Genomic DNA, 18294 nt, shown 5'->3' on the forward strand with positions numbered 1-18294 from the left:
AGTACAAGGTGTCACTTATGAGCAGTTAGCAGGGGAGGGCCCGTTTGCTACCGTTCAGATGCAGTCTCAACTCCAGCAGGCTGTCTTCCCCATTATTTCTGCCTGCGCCCAGCATGCTTTCCGGAAGGTCCCGGATTCAGGCAAGCCTACCAAAAGCTTTGCCAGTATCCGTCAGGGTGCATCAGAGTCCTTTATGGATTTTACCAACAGATTGCAGGAGGCTATCCTCCGACAGGTGGATAACCCTGCGGCAGCTCAGGAGATTCTGTTAAAAATGGCGGTTGAAAATGCAAACGAGGATTGCCGCCGTGCTCTCCAGGCGGCACAAGCCGCTGACGTTCTAGAGCTGTCGGACATGCTGCGGGCGTGCCAGAACATCGGCACACAAGCACATAAAGCTGGGGTTCTGGCCGCCGCCCTGCGGAAAAGCGGGAAGGAGGGGAAGCGTTGTTATCGCTGTGGTAAGGAGGGTCACTTTCAGCGGGAGTGCCGCTCATCGACGGCGCCCGCCTGCCCCTTAAAGAAGTGCCCCAAATGTCGGAAGGGCTATCACTGGGCTAATCAGTGTTGTAGCGGGTCGGGAAACCGCACGACGGGTCCCCCCCGAACCCAGGGCCAAACGGGGGTGTTCCCCACTCAGACGACTGTCCCTCTGCCTTAAAATCCATAGACTCCATGAGGGCGGCGACTGCCGGAAGTTCAGGGCTTGATTTGATTATGCAGGAGGATGCTGATTTTCAGTTGCCGGGGGAGGTTTGCGCCATACCTACACAGTTGACGGGACCTCTCCCTGCCGGATTTGTGGGTCTGGTTCTCCCGTGCTCACACGCTGGGAAACAGGTTTTTTTTGTCATCCCAGGGGTCATTGACGCCGATTACACCGGCGTTATTAAGGTTCAGGTGTGGACCCATCTTCTGCAGTCACTCCCACGTGGACGGTCAATTGCACAATTGATTTTAGTCCCCTATCAGGTGCCAGCTGCAGAGGATCGAGCCTGGGACGGAGGCGGCTTTGGATCGACGCTGTCTCAGTCGCCGCCTCACGACACGTCCTCTCCACTTGTTGCTCTAACAATGTCGCTCTGCCCCTTGAAACCTCAGTTAACACTTCTCTTAAATAATGTTCCTTTTACAGGGCTGGTGGACACTGGAGCTGACGTTACGGTGATTTGTGATCAGGACTGGCCAGTCAGTTGGCCAACAGTTCCTTCTAAAGAGTTGTGGGGGTTCCGGGGTAGCAAACCCGGGCGCCAAAGTTTGTCTTGGGTCATGGTCTCTAAACCAGGAGGCCATGCCCTTGCTACGATCCGCCCTTTTGTGCTCCCTGTCCACCTCAATATTTGGGGCCGTGACTTACTTGTAAAGCTGGACACCACCCTCGATATTAATATATAATGGCCCAAAACCCTCCCCCACCCACCTTGCCCTCCGCATTACCATTGGTATGGCAATCCTTAGAGCCTGTATGGATTGACCAATGGCCCCTCCCCCTAGAAAAGCTGAAAGCACTTCATTCACTTGTACAACAATATTTGCATGCACAGCGCTTGGAGAGCTTCACTAGTCCTTGGAACTAGCTGCTGTTATTTTGGCCTTTCAATTTTTTGCTGATTGTCCCTTTAATTTGATTGTGGACATGCATTATGTTTATCAGGTAATTGATCATTTACCCCTTGCCGTCATAACCCCTCAGATTGATGCGGACCTCCTCCGCCTGTTTTTGTCCTTACAATATCTCATCACCACTCGTAATTTCCCTTATTTTGTTGCTCATATTCGCAGTCATACCCCTCTGCCTGGGCTACTTACTGAGGGCAATGCGTGCGCTGATCGCGCATTACGTGGTCAGGTAAATTCCCTTTTTTCTGACCCCATTGAAAGCCATTCCTTTTTTCATCAGTCTGCCTTTGTTTTGGCCCGACAGTTTCACATTCCTGCTGATTATGCACATTCTATTGTTCGTTCCTGCCCCCACTGTGCCGCTGCTGCCCCTACCTTTTCTTATGCCGTTAACCCCAGAGGTACTGCAGCGAATCAGCTTTGGCAAATGGATGTCACTCATGTGCCACAATTCCGTCCCTACTTGTTTTTACATGTTTCCATTGATACCTATTCGGGATTCCTCTGGGCGACCCCACAGCATGGGGAAGCCACTCCCAAAGTTATTCACCATTTGCTAGCCTGTTTTGCTGTCATGGGTGGCCCGAGCAAGATAAAAACGGATTATGCCCCAGCCTATTGCTCCACAGCCCTCTCCACCTTTTGTGCCCAATGGGACGTCCATCTCAAACACGGGCTCCCTTATAATTCCACAGGCCAAGCTATTGTTGAACGTGCAAATCGCACACTAAAACCTTGCTTGACAAACAATTAAAACAAGGGGAGCTGCGTCTCCGAACCTTAGGAGACATTCAGCAACAATTGCATGTCCTTTTGTTTACTTTAAGTAATTTAACACTGAATACAGATCAGCAGACCCCCGCGGATTGGCATTTTCATAAGTCCGAGGTACTGGAAAGACCGCATGTCTATTACCGTCAGCTGCCCAATCCGCAATGGTTGGGCCCAGTACCTTTAATTACTTGGGGTTGGGGATATGCTGCTGTGTCTCTCCCTGCAGGACCGTTGTGGGTTCCGGCCCAGTGTCTGCGACTGGCACTGAAACAGCATGGCGTGGCACCGGGGGCTGTCGAACTCCATACTGGAGTTTCAGCTGACCTGGGAGGAGATCGCGGTGCCTCCTGGGTCGACAATGGCGGGACGGAGACGGAGGAGACGTACCGTCCCAAGCCAGCCCGTGACATGGGGAGCAGTGAAAGCATTGGTCGCCGCGGCTCAATGAAGACTGGCAGCAAACCAACAGCCAGAGACTCCTGAGACTCTGTTTGTGGCCATTCTCGCCCAAATCACTGCTAATTTTGTATTGATTGTGTGCCTTATGTGCCTGCTATTTCCTGTAGGGGTTGACTCAGGAGCGTCTCCTCCGTTATGGGCCCGAATGACATAACCTATGGGAAAGATTGGCTTCAATAGCAAATGTTACCCACTTTTGTTTATTTGATTTTGTAGCAGCTGAAGAATTGTTAGGTACGTGCCTTATTCCAGTATGTCATCACCCTGAGGAAATAGGGAATGAGACGATGCTCGCTGCTTACGCGAACCTCTCTTCCCAGTACTCTAGCATGGCTAATTGGGGCCCGGCCAACTACATTTTACCTTCTTGGGCTTATTTTTTGCTGTTGCTGTGCGCAATGTATTTCCTTTTTGTTAAGACTTTGTCAAGAACTGCCCTGGCAGGCTCCACGAGTTATGACCTTGTCTGTCCGGGAGTTAACGGCTTGCAAAAGCAAATTGATGGCTACCATGAGATGGCCGAGCACAAATAAACAAAAAAGGAGGGGATGAAGGATTCAGGCAGGGTTCATGCACTTGACAACATTCAGGGCACACCCTGAGTGTTGTGTAGGAGCAGTACACACACGGCTTCTCTCAAGGGCATGAACCTTGGAAACTCGCCCAGATTTCATGAACCGTGGGAAGCCTCCCAGTACTGGGCTCAAGGCCCGAGAGCAAGGAATGCGGTAGATAGATATTGGTAAATAAGAATATTAAACAAAGCCAGTGTATTCCTTTTATCTGTTGGAGTATGTAATGCGCAGGAGGAGGGAGAGAAATAAAAGAGAGGGTGGAAAGCTCACAAGGCAGACCAGCCTGCTTGCTTGCTTAAAGCCTTGTTCTGTCTTGTATTTGGACCGCAACAGGGATCTGTCCCAGTCTCAGTGTTTACTTACAGATGTGGTTTTTGATATCAAAATGATCCTAGAATCCTACCAAAAGCATCTTCTCTTATCTCTTGTGGCATGGACATGCCCAGATCACCAACCACCCTGCTACACTGACTGGCAGAAGCACAGCGTTGTCCATTTCTTACAATACTGGATACATTGTTCTCTAAGGAGGACACCATGGTTCGGAATCACACCTCAGTCCATGCTAGCTAAGCTGGGGTGGGTAAGCTGCACAAAAAAGCCACACAAGCTCCCCTTTTCTGGGAGGTCTGGTGGAGATCAGTGCTATTCACATAGAACACAATGGTGGTGGAGGAGAAGGCATAGCCTGGACAGCCGGAGAACAGACTGATTCAGTCCATCTCCCCAGCAGCCTCCACAGGTGGACTCCTATGGATCCCCAACCACAATGGATAGCTGCCCTATTCCAGTTAAAATCCTGGAGGAGGGCAGCAGCTGCAACACCTTGTGCCCTCTCTTCGGGTAAATCTCTGGCGGGTCACCAGGTGGGGCAGGGAGGAGCAATTTACAGTTTCAGTGACTCTGGCCTCAGACTTTGCACAATCCACAGTTTCACTATTAACAGTGTAAATACCAAGGTGGAGTTCTATTCTGAAAAGGTACAGCATAAAAATGGCATTTTGGAGTTGCAGGTTTAGTGTTTCTCAATAACACATTGTTATAACTGATTAATTTTTAACTATCTGTGCCACAGGCTCACCTGGACCCACAAGCCAGGTCAGGCCACACTCAGCTCAGGTGCAAGCAACAAGAAAACCTGTTTGCTTCTTTCACAGTCATTATGAAGTTTGTAAAGTTAAGGGCCTGTGTTTTCTAAAGAAGGTAGTGATTTTAGGTGCCTCCATTTCTGGAAGCCCAACTTGACACGCCTGATTGGATTTTCAGAGGGCGGGCACTCAGCACACTTAGGAAATCAGGCCCTTTAAGGTGTCTCCAGCTGAGCCCCCAAAATTGCTCGGCTCTTTGGAGAGGGAGATCTGGATGTTTCTAACTATGTTTTATTTTTCTTATTGCATCCACTGTGCGCTGAGTATTTTTCCAGCCATTTCCCCAGCAGGGAAGAGAACAGCCTCAGCAAGCATCTCAGTTTTCATGCTTGCTAAAGGGTGTATGGCATTGTGAGATGGAGCTGTGGGACTGGCTATGCCAGGGCTACTGCAGTGCACATGGCCTCCTGTACACCCTGGCAGGGCACTGGTCCATCAGGAAATAATGCAAACACTCGTGCTCAGGTGGTGCAATTTCACTGGAGGTAGCAAGGAGTCTCCACAACACCTGGGCAATTTGTGTGCCTGGACAAAAGGTATTGTAGCCACAAGACATTGTAATCATGAGCTGTGTCATTCTTTTAAATCCCCTCTAGAGACAGTAAACCAAGAAGTCAGTAAACTGTTCCTGAAACTGAGTTTTCCATGCCGGGCTGCTGCTAAATCCCCAGGTCAGCCCACTCTAAGATGCCTCTTTACTGTATGGAACAGCAGCCACAGGCTTCCCTTATTAAATGTTAGGTATCTCAATCCCTTATATCTTAGTCTGTTCAACTCCTGCGACTTGCCATAATCCCAAGTGGGTAGTTATATCCAACTCTCATCCCTGAGGGTGAGCTACAGAATATATTAATTTTCAGTAATTATCTGGGTAGTTTAGGTCCTTATTTTGCCCCCATCTCCATAGTATCATAGTAATCTTTAATGTATTTATCTTCTCAACATCCCTGAGAGACAGGGCAGAGCTATTATCCCCATTTTACAGGTGGGGAACTGAGGCACTGAGATACTAAATGACTTGCCCAGGGTCACACAGGAAGACTGTGGCAGAACAGGGAATTGGACCCTAGTCTCCCAAATCAGACTAGCAGACCACAGAACCATCCTCCCTCTCTGTGCTAGTGCAGTGATGATGTTTACTGACCTTTAAATTATCTGGTAATTCAGTGCGTCCAGCATATCCAGGGTTCATGGTGATGAAGACTGCACAGGACGGGACCAGAGGGATCTCAGCTCCTTCAAACATGAAGCGGTCCACCTAGAAAACCAAAACATGGCCATGCCCAATAAACAAAGGCAGGGACTCTGGAATTAAATAAGAAAATGACAGGATCTTCCTCTGTACCAGAAAAACAACCACTTTCCTCTCTGTATTGAAATTAGCTACTGGGGACAGGTATGGGTCACCCCACTGGTATGAAGCACTAGCTCCAGCACCCATACAGAAACTCAGTCTTAGGAGCAGTATTTCTCCTCCTTTTATGAAGAGCCCAGCTCTTACACAGAAGATTTACTGATCACTTACAATATTTCTTTTGCTCATGAAGAGCTTCCAACCCCCAGCTATAAACAGACAGCTGCCTTCACATTTATTCTGTCTGTAAATTGGGGGCAGAATTAATTTGTAGCATGAGGCAAGAAAAAGCCTGAAATCCCTTTTAAGAGAGAGGGGACAGTTTCAGGTGGTGGATAAAGCAGCAGAATTTATTGCAAGCAAGTTTCTAATACTAACCCAATGTCAAGCACTTTGGATCTTAACCTTTATCAGTCCTCCCAGGAGCAGCACAGAGGTAGGCTATTAGAATTACTGATTGCTGACTCTCCATATGGGACCAAGAATTCAGAGGTGTGTGTGTGTGTGGGTTGCTTTGGAAATATCTGGAGTCCGGATAACACACCGTGAATTCCTGCAATCACTTATGAGCAACCATGCTGGCTTGTACCTAGTCACAATAGTACATCTTCCTTCTTGCATGGCAGTGGAGGCCATCAGGAATGGTAGCACAGTCTCATCTGTTCCACTAAGTGTTCACATTGGCTCTAAGATGAGAACCTAATATAGGACAGAGAAGTAAAGGACAACGTCTAGATTGCCCTTCTCTATTTTTGAAGACTCACCCTTTGCTGCTGGGCCTTCTGAATGGTTGTGATCTGTTGAGCCACTACAGAAAGCACCTCAACATCAATGCGGTTAAACTCATCAAAGCAAGCCCACGCTCCGGAGCTGAGCAGGGAAGGGAAAACCAGAGAAGTGTCAGGAACACAGAGATAGGGAGAAATTCTAGCAGTTCAACCAGTCCAAAGTATCAGTTCTGTGTGTGGGTGGCCATGTGAGAGAGAGGCAGGAAATGAATCCAACAGTTCTCAGCATTGCTTCTAGGATACTACACCATGGTTACCTGGAGAGGTAACCACATGGGCAGCCTGATACAAACACAGCATATGACAGGCCTGCTATTGAAAGGGACATCAACTAAACCTCTCATTTTGTACCCATAATGTGGGCGCAGCTGACATAATTTAGACATCTAAGATGCCTGTATTGCATTCCAAGAAGAGAAGTCTGTGTATGAGAGAGATGCTCTCATCATTAGGGATGTTCAAAAAAAGACATAAAACTGCTTGCAAAAAAAGGTCTGGGAAGGATATTGGAATGCATTGGCTACATGTGTGCAATGCACAATTGGACCAGCTCTGTTTGTTATGCAGAGAACAGGGGGCCAATTCTATAAGGATTCCTTGGGACCCACAACAGGCTCTCCTGGCTACTCAGTCATGGCTAGGGTCAGCAGGTTCTCTTCTGCTGAGGACTGACCCTAGCTGGACATGTAAGATAGTATGCATAGGGTCAAAGACCTACATTTGAGCTGGTAGCATTTGTAGACAGCTTCAAATGAAAATGGTGCAATGCATTTTATTTTTGCTTGACAAGAATCCAACTGTTCCTTTATACTGGCACAACAATGCCTCTATCTTTCCTTCCAACAGGCATAAGGCTAGCATCCTGCAGCCGTCCCATCACTCATTAGCTTTGGAACTGCAAAGCTCCTAGATTAAAACAATGCAGGAAGGCCCCCTTCATTCTGCCTTAACGCTATGCCACAGCTCCCCTCTCTCCCTTGTGGCTATCGTTCCAAGGCCCCCGTCCAGGATGCCAGCACCTCCCCCCTCCCGCCCCCTTGTAGGGCACAGGTGGCAATTTATTTTTCCCAAACCACTCTTTGCACCTGGCTAGTCCCTTCAGGAATTTTCCCATAGCCATGAAGTCAAGCTGGTCGGAGCAGTTGAACACAACTGTCTGTATAGCTAGAGCTTTCCCCAGATCTTTAGTTGTTTCTGTTTTGCCTGTTCCAGCAGGTCCTGCAGGTGCTCCTCCAAATTTTAGATGCAGGGCTCCAGTAAGTGTCAAGTAGCACCTACAGCAATGAAGAAACCAGAGAGCATTAGAAGTGTTCCTACTTGGGCTTAAGAACTGTAGATCCCATTTAATTATTTAAGGTGATCTGTTCTATCTATCTGCCTGGCATGATCACTGGAAATCCATCCCATATTATTCAGAGAGCTTTACTTACATATTTAGCAAAGTGTACAGGGATTTAGCTAAGCGGCTTCTGTTAACATTAATGGGAGTTGCAGTACAGTCTTTGTACTTTTGTACAGTCTGATGGAAATTCACTGTCTGTTGGGCTGTCTGTAAGGAGTATGATTACTATAAGAAAGCTAAGTATTATTATTATCGTTACTAGGAAACACACATACTCCATGGTACTGGTTTATCTGTCCAAGGGTGTGTAATCACCAAGAATAGAATGAGCCCTTTGTAATTCAGATGGATTTTTTTATATGTCTCAGAGCAGTTCACTAAGAATCATGCCACAGCATAAATCTTTAACTGGTTGATGGGAGCATGGATCATTAGGAATCCTGTAGATCCAACGTCAGTAAGGGCCCAATCTACCTTATCTCAAGTAACACCTGCGTATACAAACAGTCCCAAGGCTACTTGTGTAATTAAGTGCTGCTCAGCATGAGTAAACCTGGCAGAGGAAGATCCTGGGTTTAAATAAAATCTGTTCACCCAGAACTACTTAGACGCTTAGGTATTATTCTCTGAATAATCTGTACCTGTCAGTGAGGGGTGTGATGACCAGGCGTCCACTGTTTCCCAAATATTCATAGCCATAGATGAATTCAGCATTCACTGCTCGGATGTACAGATCATTCCTTGTCCAGTAGTATCTAATGGTGAGTGAAAATGGAATCTCAAAGACAAACAAGTACTGGCAGGGGTACAATAACAGCAAGAGCTAAAAGGGACACTGTTTGTGGCTGATAAAATTCACTGCACTCCAGGCCCTAGGAGACATGTGTCACCTCAGCACTGGGGCAGAGGTAATAAGTAATTGCTTTAGGAAGGCAGTGGCGTTGGCTGGAAGGACAATCCTGACTTCTCTGGGTGCCAGGAAACAATTGTAAGCAGGAGGTGCTGTGCAACGGGAATGTCTACGATCCTCACGGGTCAGGACATCTGATGACATTGTCAAGAATCATGCCTCCCCACTGGGCATGGGCAGACCTTTAGACTGTCGTGGCACAGTCTAATCCATGTATCACATGCAAGGAGAAAATGCCCCAGAGCCTGGGTCTGTCTTAACGTATCCTGACAGAGGCAGGCATGAACTGGGTTACAGATGACCAGTCGTGATGGTGTAACTGACTATGATATACTCCTAAGACATTCAATCCACTTGGTGCTAAGATTAGTCTTAAATAGACACACTATGCAAACACACTTGATTTCCCTCCATGTTACTGATACTGCCGATAGGTAATGATAATGGATGGTGGCCAGGGAATCCAGACCAGGTCTGATGGCTGTTTCCCTTACCTGAGCTGAGAGATCCACTCAAAATCATTCTCACTCATCACATTCTCCTCAACCAGCTTAGCAGCGACATCCTTGGCATGGACTTCAATCACAATGAGAGCTGACAACACTGTTCGCTGCATCCTCGACAGCTTTCCTCGAACAAGGGCTACCAGATCACTTAGCTGTGCAAGGAAAGGGACGCTAGTCAGAACTGGCCCTGAACTGCATTCTGACTTCTATTCTCTAACCAACAAGGTACTAAACCAACAGTTCTCAAACTGTGGGACCTCAAAGTGGGTAGGGACCCCACTGTAATGGGGTCGCCAGGGCTGGCTTAGACTTGCTGGGGCATGGGATTGAAGCCCGAGCCCCACCACCGGGGCTGAAGCCCGAGGGCTTCAGCCCTGGGCACTGGGGCTCAGATTACAGACCCCCTGCTTGGGACTTAAGCCCTTGGGCTTCAGCTTTGTGCCTCCCACCCCCATACCTGGGGGGTGGGGCTCAGGCAGGCTCAGGCTTTGGTCCCACCTCCTGGGGTCATGTAGTCATTTTTGTTGTCAGAAGGGGGTCGCGGTGCAATGAAGTTTGAGAACCCCTGTACTAAACGAGGACGGAAGGAGGAAAGGAAGGATGGCCCAGTAGATAGGGCACTAATTTGGACCATGGAAGACCCAGGTTCAATTCCCTCCTCTGCCAAAGACTTCCTTTGTGACACTAGGCAAGCCACTCAGTCTCTCTCTGCCTCAGTTCCCATCTGTACTATGGGATAATAGCACTGCCCTGCCTCTGAGGGGTATTGTGAGAATAAATACATTCAAGATTGCAAGGCATTCAGATGCTGGGAGGTATCACTGTTCATATAAGATATTGAACTGTGACTTAGGGCAGGGTGTGGGTGCACTGATGAAATACCCCATGGTTACATAGGACATAGGACCTCCAGAAGGACAGTATCCCATAGTGCCATGCTAGAGCATGATTAAGTTATGGGAACATAGCTCTGATAAGGTCATATGCTTGATGAGTTATGTGCAGGTTAAGAAAACAATGGCAGAACTCTTAGAGATCTCATTTTACTGCATTCAGTATTTTTCCCACTACCTTTGGAGTTCAGTTATTTCACATACTAATGTAACATGCTGTTGAAAACAATTGACCTAACTTTGAAAAATTTCTCTAGATACTGATGCATCAGTATCTCAGGTTATGGCTGTTGACTGATTTGAAGTCAGAACTGTTTTACACGTAGAAGGTGATAAAAGACCAGGTCTCTGTGTGGAGAAATCTAAACCTGGTCTGCACTTATTCATCTTTCCTACCTGAGCACTCAGCTGTGGAAACAGTCTGGTGGACAAATCCCCAACCTCCAGGGCCTCAGATACTTCCTTTGTCCAGAAAGTTTGACAGCCAGCAATGGTCACCTGCCCAGGCCACTGCAAGACCCATGAACAACGTGGTGTCTTTAAAAAAAACACACATACATTATATTGGTAATAAGCACTATGAATATGTTTTCTTTCATGATCCCTTGTCTCATGCCCTATTCCTGGAACCTATCCAATTCCATGTCACATATAACAATTTCTACTTAGTTGTCTACCCTATTTTCTCCAGTTGCAATGAAAAAGCTTCCCTAAGATGCTGGGCATCCAGACAATGGATGCTTAGGTGCCTTCTCTGCAACAGATCATTGGGCTATGCAAGATGTGGAGAACTGCCAAAGGCAGGTGAAGACTGGGAATCTATGGGAACCAGCAGAACAAGCTTCCAATCCTACAGCGAATTCCAGTTTATTGGAGCATCAGATTCTAGAGTATAATAATGCCTGAGATTTCTGATGCCCCATCTCTTTTTAACTTCCTTTCTCCCAACCACCATCTAAAGTATGATCTTGATTGTCTACCTGCGTCCATAGAAACATATGGCTGAGATTCATCCCTGGTGTACATCCATTGGCCTCAGGAATTAATCTGGCCCTATGTTACCACTACCATCTCTTTGCACTGCGTGATGGACCCAAGCACTGGAGGAGAAGATAAAAAGAGGGAGCCCTATCCCAAGGAGGGAGCAGAACAGAGCAAGGAGTAGAAATGGAATCATATAGCAGGGTCAAAGGCTACACTATAAAAACTGTAGGGAGTAAGAAAACCAATTCTGCTGGCTGTCATCAATGACCACTTCCTCTTGAGACAGGACATGCCAAATGCCACCTGTTGAACTCCACCTGTATTTGCAGGTGAAGAGCCGAAGAACAGCATGGGGTGTAAGACTCTCACATGTGGATAAACCCTGATCGATCTTTCAATATTGTCCCGCACGCTGGCCTTCATAGATTTCTCGACTTCCAGCAGCCAGTCCTCCACATTGCCAGTGGGATAAATGGGGAAAAACAGCTTCACTTCCTCCCCTTCTGCAGAGTACATGTGTGTGATCTGTAGGTCCTCCTGGAAGAGCAGCTAATGGGGGAATCACAGCACGATATTAGTGGAGAGTTTCCCTTCTATCCCTGCCTTCCTATCAACATAGGTCAAGACACAAGGAATTGAGACATTGTTTCAATATGAATATGTGTAATATTTTTGTCCTACTGACAGTAAAACGGCTGTGCCTCCAGGTCTACAGCAAAAATAACCACACAGGACCAGACTGCTGTGTAGCTCCATTCAGGTCAATAGAGCTACATTGATTTAGGCTACTTATAGATCAGCCCACAATTTGGTTGTGGTTACTGATAATAAATATACTACACATGTGCAAAATCAACATGTCTCTCCATGAAGTGAAAGAGGATTTTATGAATGGGGCCCAACTTCATCTCTGGTATAACTTGAATGAAGTGAAACAAATTACATATGGGATGAATTCATCTCATTGCATGGCTAGGAATCAGTAAATCCTTTTTACTCTCAATTCTGTTCTTCCACTGTCCCCAGAGTTAAGAATAAAAGTGTAAGGACCCAATGCAAAGCTCAAAGAAGTCAATGGAAGTCTCTCTAATGATTCCAAGGGGCTTTGCATCAGACCCCCAACTAAGCTTCCTTTCCACCTATTCCCAGGCTAGTGACTATCAGATGTATTTTTAGCGCTGGTGTGAGATGTGGGATTGATAGTCCTGGAGTTGAAATGGTTCCCAACCAGGGCCACATGTACCCCGGGGGTACTCAAAGGTCTTCCAGGGGTAGATCAACCCATCTAGATATTTGCCTAATTTTACAACACGCTACATAAAAAAGCACTAATGAAGTCAGTACAAACTAAAATTTCATACACAATGATTTGTCTATACTGCTCTGTATACTATACACTGAAATGTGCATACAATATTTATATTCCAACTGATTTATTTTATAATTATGTGTTAAAAATGAGAAAGTCAGCAATTTTTTAGTAATAGTATGCTGTGTATTTTTATGTCTGATTTTGTAAGTTTTTAAGTGAGGTGAAACTTGGGGTACACAAGACAAATCAGACATTTGAAAGGGGTACAGTATTCTGGAAAGGTCAAGAGCTATTGTTCTAGAAATAATAAAACAGGCAAATCAGCTGTGTAAGCTTCCCCCATATGACTGGGTTAGTGAGCTTCAACCCTGATTTAGGTGGGACATCCAGGACCAAGAGGGTAATTCAACTTCTGTGGCCCGTTCAGTTCTTGGCATCTCCTGAGACTACCAACAAGGCAACCAGCTGTGGTGGTGGTGGTGTGGATATGTCTCCACTGAGAATGTTGGAAATGCGTTTTAATGATAATCACAACTGAGAAAAAGTGTAGAATTTAAAACTATCTGCAACCTTACTGCAGTTTAGAAGAGAACAAAGCCAGTTCAACTCTTCTCTTTCACATGGAGATGTAGAGGCTATTTGAAAGAATCCAGGTGCTGTCTTCACAAGGCAGCGAGCCTGTGTCCTACCCTACTCCTCCCCTTACTACAATGCTTGAGAATTGCTCTACATTTCCATAATACGTGACTCCCAACATCAAGACATGCCTGCTAGCCCCAGAGGAAATAGCTTGCTTTACCTACCCGTGCAATATTCTCAAAGCACTTGCGGAGGTGAGGCTGTACAGCAGTGGGGTCCTTTGTCTGAGACAGTATCTCCAGCAATTCATCATCCGAAAGGAAGTAGAACCTGAAAATAGAGACAGAGCTAGCAGTTCATTTTGGTCTATGCTCTGTGGTTTGGTGCTCAGTCCTGGCCGTACTGGGCAACAGTCCTGAGATTTTGGTGAGAGCAACTGAGGTGGTCTTCAAGATATCCTGCTGGTCAGCATCCATTATTTGCATTGGTGCAGAAGAGCAGTGACCATAGTCCAGTTAAATGAGAGTCTCTCTGCCACAAAACGGCCTGACTCTCTGATGTGCTTCCCCTGGAGCAGTCATTTATACCAGTGTAGAGTGGGTGTAAAACAACAGTCAATCAGAATGGCAGTATTTTACTCCCATTTTGTACTGCGATCAACACTACTCTAGATGTAGATCTAAAAAGAATAAGGCCCAGAGTATTTAATTTCCCCTCATTTCCCTTCATCCCCCTCTTCCTCATGCTGATGTTTAAAGGTGCAGGCGTGTGATGATGCTATCAGACTACCCCCACCTCAACCCTGGTCCATGACACGTTGTCACGTCCACACAGTCTGCCCTATTTTTCCCTCCATCGAAAGGAAGCAGCCTCCTTGAGACCTGCAAACTCATGTGAGTTCCATGAGATTGTGCTTTGGATGACAAAGAATGATGCACTTGTTCCCAGGAGCCGTAATCAGAGTGATTCTCTGACTTCACACCTAAGAATGGCCTTCAGTCTTCGGATTACCTGGGGAAAGATCCTCTCTTGGTTTCTAGGTATTCACTCAGCCCCTTCTGCACAAGGTCAAGTAGCTGATTACATTTCCGAAGGCTCTCCAGCAGCCTGGGATCAGGACACAGGGAAATCACCTGGAAAGAACATGAACATCAAAAAAAGCATCAGTATACTAAGTCCTAGTTCAATAACCACATTGGAGGCAAGTTGGCTACAGAGAGATATTATTGCTGGGCTCAAAGAGACTCATTCACAGGAGTTTTTTCACATGGCTCTATAGAGACACAAGCTTTGTGGGGGAGGAGAGGCAGTTACATTCAGAGATAAGACAAATCGACATTTTTGGATTTGTCCAGATACCAAACAGTGGTGATCAACATTCAAACACTGAATACAGACAATGACAGTCTGTGTGGAGGAAAGGGCCGGGCAGCAGGAGAGTGCAGAATGGTGGTACCAGCATCAGAGGAATGGGGCTGAGGAGGCAGAGTGTGGGGTGAGGGGAGGAAGCCAGGTGGTGGGTGAAAGTGAAAGTGGGAATCAGGCACCAGGAGGTGGGTGGTAGGATAGAGCCAGGTCATGCTGTGAAAGCACCTGACAGAATTAGCCCACGGAACAAGTCACGAGATGCCCTATTTGTAAGGACCCAAAGCAAATTAAAGGCTGTGGCTCTGCTGTATAGGAAGGTAGGGGAAAACAACAGACTTTGCACCCCACTGCATACCGTGGGGCAGATCTCAGGTGCAGGTCTCTGCAGCTCACCCTTGATGGGGAGGTGGAAATGTGGGCAAGTTACTGAAGTGCCAGAGCCGTGGCTAGTGGCTCAACACACAGTTTAGAAACACCCCTGACCTCTGTAAACAGCATTTTAAAAGAAGAATCTTAGCAAGCTTCCCTGACCAAGGGTATTATTCATGCAGTGCCATACCTGTGCATGGTGCTTTTACAGACAAGTATAGAAAAAGGGGACAAATGTAGCTTTGGAATAAGTGTGCACAATTGCAGGTAAGTCACTATCGCTGAATCTGTTTCTAACAGGACTGAATTTGGCCCATGGTCTCTACCTTGAGGAGTCTGCAATCTAAGCAGGTGAACAAAGAATGCAAGAGGGAAAAAAAGGATTCAATTGTAATTTATACTCAAGATGCTAAGATAGTAATACCCAGGCAAAGATGTGTGCATGCAGTATACAAGTGTGCACATGCAAACATACACACACACGCCATGTGAGCACACACAGCCTCACCTCTCTGTTCTCATTAGCATTCTTCATGATCTTCCTCCAGGTTCTATCCATGGTTTGGTAGCGTTTGCTTTCTACTGGCAGCTGTCTATTGATGTCCTCTGAGCTAAAGATGGGCTCCAGGTATAGCCAAGAGCGCTGGCATGTCAGCCACTCCTCTAGGACATCCTGGTGGGAAGTCATGTAATCAGGTCAAGAGGCCTACTGCAATAAGTACAGTTCCTAAAACAGTTCCTCTCTACATACCCTGGGCTCAGATTGGAAATAAGAGAGGTGATCTTCTCCTAAAACATCACCCACAATACTAAAATCCACCCAGAGCAGCTGGTTGTTTCTACTAAAATAATTACCTATTATTTCATTGCTAACAACATTGACATTTAAATTCTTATTAACAGGCACCACTGGGATGAATGTGGGTGGTTCACATCTGTACATAGGCCCTATCCTTCTCCCATTGAAGTAAACATTAAAACAGCCACAGACTTAACGGTGCAGCATTAAGCTGCTAGAGCTATTCCTTCTGTCTGCCTGTAGATCACAGGACAACATCAGGTCACATTAAGGGCTTGTCTAAATTGTGGGGTAATGCACCTTATGGGGTGTGATTTCTAGAGCACACTAATGTCTTGTGTATTAATTGGTCTGTGCAGACCTTGCTGGTGTGCACTAAAGATTCCCTAGTCAGCTTTAACAAAGTGCTGTTTCAAACAGTACTATGTTAAGGCACGCCAGGGAACCTTTACTGCATACCAGCAGGGGCTACACGGACCAATTAATGTGCAACACAGTGCACTTTATAAATCAAATCCCCATGGGGTGCATTGCTGCTCCAGAGAGACTAATTTGTTAGTCTCTAAGGTGCCACAAGTCCTGCTTTTCTTTTTGCGGATACAGACTAACACAGCTGCTACTCTGAAACTAGTCCTAAGGTGGTTATCTTTGCAACAGGAAGTGCAAAGTTTTTACTATGTTTTAAGATGAAAGCTTAAATGCTGCAGAATCTGATGTGGCTGCCAGAGAAGTGCTGGCACACAGTTCCTGCCAATAACAGCTCAGTCTGACCTTGTCCGCACAATGCTCAATGAAAACTTCAATTAAGAACATTTCAAATCAAATATTTGAGTAAATTCCAAGTATTTAAGATAAGAAAACACACAGGAAATACTGCCTGAAAGGAATTCAGAACACGGTGTTCAAGAACCAGCTAAGACATGGAAATAACATCTCATTGTTCAGTGTTCATTTACTTGATGTTCCAAGCTCCATAGAATCCTGCAAAGCTTTGTAGAGTGTCCCTAGGATGTGACATGCTTTCAGCTGCTGGCAATATATACTGAAGGTTGCGTCCACATGAAGATTTTCTTAAATTCTCCTTGTGCTTCTCTGGCATCAAGACAGCCCCTCCAACTCTAGCAATGGTGCACCTGCTACTGTGGACCGGATACTGCTGGTTTTATTACTTACTGTGTCAGCCAGCCCTGATCGGAGCAGCTGTCAATGACAGTGATGAGAATGCCTGAATCTGACCCACAGCAGTGCTCCTGCCATCGCTAGCACTGGAGGAGCTGCACCGGGGTTGGGGAGAGAACATGCTCAAAGCAGCCTCAGGGGCAAACAGGGACAAAAATTATAAAGAACTGATTAAACACAGATGCAGTCAAATTCTGTTTTTTCCTCAGCTGTGTGACAGGAAAAAAATGCCATCTTATATTGAGGTTAAAGAACCACATATTAACCCTGGCAGATTCTTAAATTAAAACATGGTCCTGTCCATACAGGCAACAATAAGTCACGTTATAACATGATTTAGTCACAACCATGTTTGTCGGCCACATTTAAACATGCGTTATTTTTAGTTTAGACAGGGCCTGTTTACTGCCTCTTCACTGGACCATCTCCTATTGCTGATCTCTCAAACAAAGCCATTCTTCAGGAAGATGGCAGCCTTCAGGAAGAAGCTCCTAAGTGTTATGTGACTTGGGTTTTAACACTAAGAAACTTCACCCTGGGGTCTTCCAGAGCACCAAGCTGAACACAATGCAACGTATGGTAAACAGTGTATTCACTCTGGAAAAATCAGTTGTGTTTGTAATAACCATTTGTTCATCCTAACTAAATCCTCCATGTATATAAGAGGAGGAGCAAGTGAATGCAACCTGATGACTTGCTGAGAGTGTGAATACATCAAGAGCAGCAGTGCCAGCCACACCCTGACAGAAGCTTCCACAGGTATAAAGAGCAAGGGTCATTTCCTTACAACCCCTTCGGAGGGGATCTGCAGAAGAGCCAACACTGGCTGAACTCTGCTCCCATTAGAAGAGTTAAACCAAGACTGAGCACTTTTGAAAATACCATGCCTCGTGGTAATTTAGGAAGAAGGAAAATATTGAGTTAAGGGAACTACGGAAAAAACAATGGGCCAGCCTGTGCCAGACTTGCTCACAGTGATTAGCACCGTATGCCATATATAACCCTATGGAAATCAATGAGACTTCATGGCGCAAGGCACTGCTCAGTGTGAGTAAGAGTGGCACAGTTTGGGCCTGTAGGCCTGATCCAGCTCCCACGGAAATCAGTGGCCAAACTCCCATTAACTTCAGTGATGCAGGATAAAGCATTATATGAGCAGCTGGACAAAGTAGCTACTTAGAGACAGGAGGGCCCCAATCTTTAATTTAAAAAAAAAATTAGCAAAGTGTTTTAGCCAGCTTAAAAACAGAAAAGCACAGCACAGGGGCCTGATCTTCAGAAGTGCTGAGCACTCAACTTCACCGGCAGCTGATCTCTCAGGTTCACTTTACTCAC

General features: G+C 46.2%; 1 protein-coding gene across 7 annotated transcripts in view; it reads right to left on the reverse strand.

The window, feature by feature from the left end:
- DNAH1 (dynein axonemal heavy chain 1) overlaps positions 1–18294 on the reverse strand; it is a 141336-nt gene that overhangs the window by 76077 nt on the left and 46965 nt on the right. For all 7 annotated transcript variants that reach the window (XR_012159887.1, XM_073352530.1, XM_073352529.1 and 4 more), the window contains 10 exons: positions 15490–15654; positions 14256–14377; positions 13469–13574; positions 11723–11902; positions 10766–10906; positions 9465–9628; positions 8702–8815; positions 7804–7992; positions 6695–6800; positions 5721–5834 (listed from right to left, as the gene is read on the reverse strand). Coding sequence is in view for 6 of the 7 variants with exons in the window: in XM_073352530.1 (XP_073208631.1) it covers positions 5721–5834; positions 6695–6800; positions 7804–7992; positions 8702–8815; positions 9465–9628; positions 10766–10906; positions 11723–11902; positions 13469–13574; positions 14256–14377; positions 15490–15654 (1401 nt within the window). In the remaining variant the exon portion in view is untranslated. The remainder of the gene's footprint in view (positions 1–5720; positions 5835–6694; positions 6801–7803; positions 7993–8701; positions 8816–9464; positions 9629–10765; positions 10907–11722; positions 11903–13468; positions 13575–14255; positions 14378–15489; positions 15655–18294) is intronic.

This window comes from Lepidochelys kempii, chromosome 7 (assembly GCF_965140265.1).
Source record: "Lepidochelys kempii isolate rLepKem1 chromosome 7, rLepKem1.hap2, whole genome shotgun sequence".
NCBI lineage: Eukaryota > Metazoa > Chordata > Testudines > Cheloniidae > Lepidochelys > Lepidochelys kempii.